The following is a 6,957-nucleotide window of genomic DNA, read 5'->3' on the forward strand; positions in this document are numbered from 1 at the left end:
AATCCATGGTGTTACAAGACATGCACATTACATTTTCGATCAAAAACGTATATTAATCATGTGTTTTAATTTCGGTCTATATGATTTTTCTTTTGCAGTACATGGAGCGATACACAGCAGCTAAGAAGAAGATGTTTTGATGTGGAGCTAGTTGATGCTTTGTGAGGCTATCTCCAGGGTCCTGCTGCACAGAAATGAAGTTGTAGCTGTGCAGATTTCATATATGGTGCTAACATGTTTGACTGGTGTAATGCGAGTTTTGTTAAAAATCAGGCATTATAACCAGTATCAAACTCTTCATTCGGGTACCGGTTAGAAACTTAGGCCAAGGAGTCATACAACAGGTTCTAGGACATCTACCCTTCAAGGACAACTCCCCTGTGCCTGGCAAGTTGTCTTCAAATTAGTTATCGTTCGTCTGGATATTGTTTGGTTGACCTAATTGCTGGCTATCCACAATGAATCATTTTTACATGTAATTACATTTCATATGCTGGAATCACATTAATTTTAACAAATCATTTCGTACAAACTGGTAATTGTAATGAATTAATCACCATTCTCTAACAATTCTACAGAGCCATTTTTCGTTTTCTGTCATCAAAAAGTCTCCTACTCGCGCACCTACTGTCAGTTGCCATTTTGAACCATGGTAATAATGTATGTGGATCTGAGCTGCTATATGAAGAACAAGACGAACAAGCGCCACAAATGTTTTAGTGGGTGAAATTGTGCCATCTGATGTCCAGAGTCCTAATTTCGATATTCAGTTGCTATTTGCAGTAGGGTTATGAACAGCGCAGTTCTGACACTTCAATAGTGACAATAGAAATTACATGTATTAAGGTCCACACATAATGTACATTCCTCACACATACATGTGTCTAATTTAACATAGGTGGTTAAGGAGTCCTTTGGGAGACTTCATCTGCAAGATCTCCTCCATGAGATATTTTTCTAAGAGTGTATGTAAGATCATGTGTGAATGGTATCTGGGGAAGTTGTCTGTCTATAGGATCTGTTCTTGAGGAGTTGTCCTGTCATACATACAACTGAAGGTAGCTTCCTATATCCCGAAGCAGGTTTGATTGTTAGAAACTGCACTTTTGTACTTGTTTCATGTGAAGACATGAGACATGTAGATTGTTTATTGACTGTGATATGTCATTCGTTAATAACAAACTGTGATGCAGAGATTGATTGTTGGCATAATTTCTTAGATCTCTCTGAGATGTTTGAACATCCTGTATCCTGAAGATCAAGGAAGTAAATAGCCGTGTTGAAACCTGGCAAGGTTACGCATTGATTGGAATGGTGATTTTTAGAAAGATAGTTGGTTTGACAAAAGGTTTTATTGTAATAATCAATGTGAGGCATGGGGACAATATACACCTACACGTTTCATAAGTTATTCAGATATGGTATGCTATTATTCAATTATTACGTAATTAACCTTTTCTTTTAATTCAATTTTCATGAATGATGGCCAGTGATGGAATTGACATTCTAGTGGAATGTGATTTGAGAGATGCTTCTACTGTTCTTTCATACCCTCAGTTTTTAAGTAACCTCAGTAAACAACTTTAAATGATACTTTTCCTTTTTTTATCCTGTTATAGGAATGTTCTTTGTTTTTCTATTGAAATTTAAAAGAATTTCTTGAATTTGTATGTTTCATAGTGATGATATCTTATCCAAGTATGCACTTGTGAATGAACTTTGCTATCAAAATAATTCAACCTTGATTACAATAATTGGTTGAATTGAAGTAATGTTAGACTTTTTATTCCTTAAGTTTATTCTCATATGGATTGGGATGAATTGTGTTGGTATAATGAAGGAATTATGATTAGTAATAGTGAAATAAATATCATTCAATTAGGGTGTATTTTTTCCATCTCCTTTGCCTCTGAGATGAAAAGATAGCATGGTCATTTCAATTGCTGTGCAACACTTTCTTATATAAGCGAATGTGTCATACAGTTGGTCCACTACACTAGAAGTTACTTCTCTGATGATACAACACCAACCAAAAATTGTATGATAGCTCAACGATCAATCAATAATCAATTTTGTTGAAAAAAAATTGTTTTTATCAAATGCTGAATTATTTCAATATTTATCACTCAAATATCAGATAGTTCAGTATGAAAACTGATGTGATATTAATTTCTTTTAGGGTTGCTTTCAGCTTAAATTGGTAGAATATATTCTTTTTGAGGAATTTAAAAGTGTGCCTATTGCTGACTAACACCATTAAGTAATTTGCCTACAGTTTTCAACTTATTCAACTAATACCTTCAGTTTCACGTCAGGATATTTAAAGGAGGAGTGAACTGTGTGTAGTCTCATTGACTGTGTGTTATAAATACATAGTCTTGAAATATATGTTTTCAGATCTCTACTCATACTACAGAGAATAAATTGACCTATAATTGTATTTGTATAGAGAAAACTAAAATGTTTTGAGAGGAAAAGTAATTGCTTTGCTACTTGGTAACATAAATATTGCGGTATAAATGTATAGAGTAGTTACTTAGCATGTTATCATTCAAGTGGGTTTCTATTACCAGACTACATTAGCATTATTGGTCAGGAAACTGTAGTTGAGGACTCGAGATGGCGCTATTGGTTCGTATCTGCTTTAACACAACCTCTGTCTTTGATATAATGGGAGGAGCACGTTTTATAATGATTGATTCAAAACCACTGTACAATTAAAATACAAATACACTCCTAGTTCACTCTTTATTCACACTTTTATATTGGATTTGTTAAGCCATTGCATTTTTTTTATTATAAACTTTAATATTGGTACTGATATCAGGGCTCGACATTGGCAGTGGCTGGGGGCAACCAACAATGAGAGTCGGCCCACCAAAATTTTGTAAAAGCCCACACTTTGTGGCCCAAATGGGCTACCAAAGTTTTGATGAATTATTATGTTTTCTATCAATTGTTTGAGGGCCACCAAAAAATTTAAGTGATGATTTTGATGGACTGTAAGTGTGAAGTCTTGCTTATATGCTGATTAGAGTAAGTGATAGAACAGGAAAATAACCTTATTAACTTTTTAATGCTGTTTAAACCAACATTCCAATTTGAAAAATGGGTGTTGGACAATCAAACAAGATTTACTATTTTATGGAATTTCCTCGGTTCATAATTATGGCCTTGTCAAAGTCCTCACACATGATACTCATTGGGTTATCAGTTAAATGGTATCGATTCATCCAAAGAGTAATTCCATCAAAAAAAATTCAGATTAACATTTTGATTACAGTTTTGTTTGCCATGATGTACATGTTTTGTCTGAACAATTTTTTTCTGGAATAGTTAAAGGAATTCTGTTTTATTTCAACAGTCTGTTCTGTGGTCCAAACCATTTGCTTTATGTAGGGGACCTTTCAGATAGCTAATTACCAATTTCAAAATTTTGAATAAAGGAAGGATGTTCATCTGATTAGAAATGAAGACTGTGCCCTCTATGCAAATGGCTCATTCTTGCCAAATGTGCAACACAAACATAAAATGGTTTGCAGTTATGCCTAAAATATGTTGACGGGCATTTGGCATTCTCTTGAGAACTAAATCCAGTTATAGATGTTGGCAGTGATATACAAACATCCCTTGCGGAGGATTAGCAGTGTTCTTTCATCAAATTTATTGAAATTCTACAGGATTAGCCTCTTTGGTCGACATCAGTCTCGTCTTTCCAACCTCAAAGTCAGACCCTATTCTGATATTTTAGTATCATTTCTAACCACATGAAGCATTAGTTAACTGTGCTGTTAAAGCATATGATGCTAGTAAAACTGTGTGGAGATCAGCAGGCTGTAAAACAAACTGTTCTCAATCTATTCATGAATAGTGACCATTTCTTGAGCTAAATGATATGGTACTCCAAATTTCTATATTTGAACATGAAGAGTGTGTATTCCCTTTAACACTAATTAAAGTTTGGAGAAATATTTATATAATATTGACTGGCCTTGAGGGGAACATCAAATATATTGCCAGCAACAGAATCATACTGGTTCTATATGGCTCTTTTAAAGGCAATATATTTGATGTTCCCCCGAACAGAGGAGCCATTCAGTATTATTATAACATACAGCTGTATAATTTTTTATTCAAGCTAATATTTGGAACAATTTCTATGACTATTTGCTTGTCACAACTTCTGATTTGAGGTTTTTTGCTAAGTAATTGTGACATAAATTGTTACTGCACAGTCACGCGCCATACATGGCGCACACATACTATTTGCTCTTTATGAGTAAATATCTTGGGCATGAGTTTGATCCAATAGCGCATTGTGTATATATTGCGTTGCTTTACAAACTGGTTCAAACCAGATTTCGCAAATACTGAAATTAGCTATAAAAAATGGCTCCTACTGCAGCGCACTGACAGAAATATGGCAAATGTTTCGCTCTATTTTTGTACAGTACCTATAAGCAAGGGAGAGGGCAACATGTCAAATTTTCAGCATGTTGGTCTCGGATTGAAGGTAGCAAGCGAAATATTTTTTTTATTTAGCTGCTAAAATGCCTTGTATAGGTAATAATGAATAATGATTCAGAAACAAAATATTTCAATTAAAAAAAAAGATCGAAATTCAGCTTAGCCAATGATGGGAATCCAATTGATAAGAAATTTAATATGGCACCCAAGAAGGGGTGATCAGTCATGTGTATTGAGGATAACTTTATGAAACACCACCTACATAAAAAAAACGTGGGGGTAGAGTTTCTAAAATAGCCCTCATGATAATAAAGAAAAGACCCTGCATATTTTCTGCTGCATGGGCTCCTTATAAGACTTGTAAATTGATACAAACAGAAGTAGGAAATTAGTCCCTGATCAGAAAACATCACACTTTTTTCTTGTAGAGATCCTCCCTGTATGAACAAGTTTTTGGTACTCTCTGATATTCTATCTTGCTCCAACATATATCTCTATACCTAATGCTTGTGATCAGATATCAAATAGAGTTGATGTTGTGAAGACCAGCATTTGTATTGCAAATGTTTTAATTTATCTTGTATTGTTTATATTGTCTTCCTTGTTTTTCATCTGCCTGTTCTTGATTCTCTTGGTCTTTTCCTTCAACCTTCTTTAGGGGCAGTGATAGTGGTGTTTTTTGTGTGTGGAGGGGCAGGGGGCGGGGGGCATGGTGAGCTGAAGGTTACTTCATTTTTTTCTACATACAAGAAAATGAGGTATTACATAGCTATACAACTCAAAATACTCTATTCAATATTTCTCCTTTTTTATTTATTATTTTTGGTCCCTTTTTTATCCCTTTCAATTTTCAGTCATTTGAAAATCATAGTGGTAGTCCCCAGATGCTCTCCCATGTAAATATCCATCCGTCTCTATTTTTTCCTCCTTTGTTAATTTCTTCTTACTTTCTGTCTCTCTTTATTTCACTCCCTGTCATTTTTTTTCTCTCTCTCTCTCACACCTCACACACACTATGAGCTGTATTTGTATTCCAATGATTTTTCATGGTAAAGATTAAACAACTTTCTACCCCCTTTTCTCTCTTCTCTACATCTGTCTTCTTCTCATTTACCTTTATTACCATGTTTTTATACTCTTTTGATCATAATTTTACAGATATTTTCCTCTCATCTTAGTTATAATCATTATTAGATCTATATTCAGTGAAATTCTATTTTTGTACCTCTTGACCAATATATTCTTGCTATACACTGTATTTGTAATGTTTGTGATGTATATAATTATTATGCAGTCTGCTTTATTTCTATAAAAGGGGGAAACTACACAACACTTATTTCCATTTCATTTCACTGTTACATTTCACTGAACATAAACAAGCAAAGAATGTCAAATGCAAATTTAGTTTATGCCAGGGGTCGATCTAAATCTCAGAACTCATACTCAATACCCTCTCACAACAACAACAACAACAACACACAACAAAATATGGAATCCCCATGTTTCTTATTCACATACAGTTATCTGTATAATCTGAATGATTCATTTTCTCTGTGCAATAACTTCGCTTTTGTCTTAAAATGTATAAAATGTCTTGTATAAAATATATAATTCTCTGTTAAACATATTAATGTGTTGAGTATTGAGATGTATGTGTATAAAAACAATGGTCATATCATTAAAATACCAATTTAGAACTTATAAGATGTCATCTAACTGTATGTATTTTGTCAAAGTATAATAAAAAGTCATAACAGCCAGTGATTGAAAGATATTAAAGGGGAAATTCACCCTTAAGAAAAGTTTGTAGCAAAAAATAGCAGAAAAAATAATAAGAAAATATTAGTGAAGGTTTGAGGAAAATCCATTCAAGATTAAGAAATTTATTAGAATTTTAAGTTTTGGATTCGTGACGTCATGAACGAGCAGCTGTCCCATTATGTTATGTAATATAAACACAATTTTCCCCTTTTCAATGGTTCGTGATGACTTGTTTTTGCTTTCTTTTTCGGAGCGGGTGTAAAATGATTTGACTGTTGATATACTAAAGGTACAGTAGAAAAAAAAATATTTTTTTAAAGAAAATTACATTTCTTTGATTTTGGACTATACGATAATTATGTAAGAAAGCTGCCCACATAAAACGTCACAAATCAAATAATTAGAATTCTGATAACTTTTTTATTCTTCGATGGATTTTCTCAAACCTTCGGCAGTATTTTTTATTATTTTTTCTCCTATTCTTATATCAAACTTTTGTCAGGGTAAACTTCCCTTTTAACGAAAATTGGTACTACATAAATTATCTCTCTTTTCACTACTTAAATCATTGGGAGCTGACCTCCCCCCCCCCCCTTTGTAGCAACGCCCCTGCCCCCAAATCATCCTTCCAATATATACATTAATAGAATGTACGTTCTGAAATGCGGAGATTCAAGTTTATTATCCAAACAAAAATTTTGAACGTTATCAGACCGTTTACCCATAGTT

The 6,957-nt window shown here is 33.6% G+C and overlaps 1 protein-coding gene across 1 annotated transcript in view; it reads left to right on the forward strand.

Moving 5' to 3' along the window:
* Window positions 1–6,168, forward strand: part of LOC121418963 (leucine-rich repeat-containing protein 57-like) — a 39,467-nt gene extending 33,299 nt beyond the window's left edge. The window contains exon 5 of the mRNA XM_041613206.1: window positions 99–6,168. Within this exon, the coding sequence (XP_041469140.1) occupies window positions 99–140 (42 nt within the window). The 3' untranslated portion in view covers window positions 141–6,168. The remainder of the gene's footprint in view (window positions 1–98) is intronic.
* Window positions 6,169–6,957: the final 789 nt, after the last annotated feature.

Source organism: Lytechinus variegatus, chromosome 7 (genome assembly GCF_018143015.1).
Source record: "Lytechinus variegatus isolate NC3 chromosome 7, Lvar_3.0, whole genome shotgun sequence".
NCBI lineage: Eukaryota > Metazoa > Echinodermata > Echinoidea > Temnopleuroida > Toxopneustidae > Lytechinus > Lytechinus variegatus.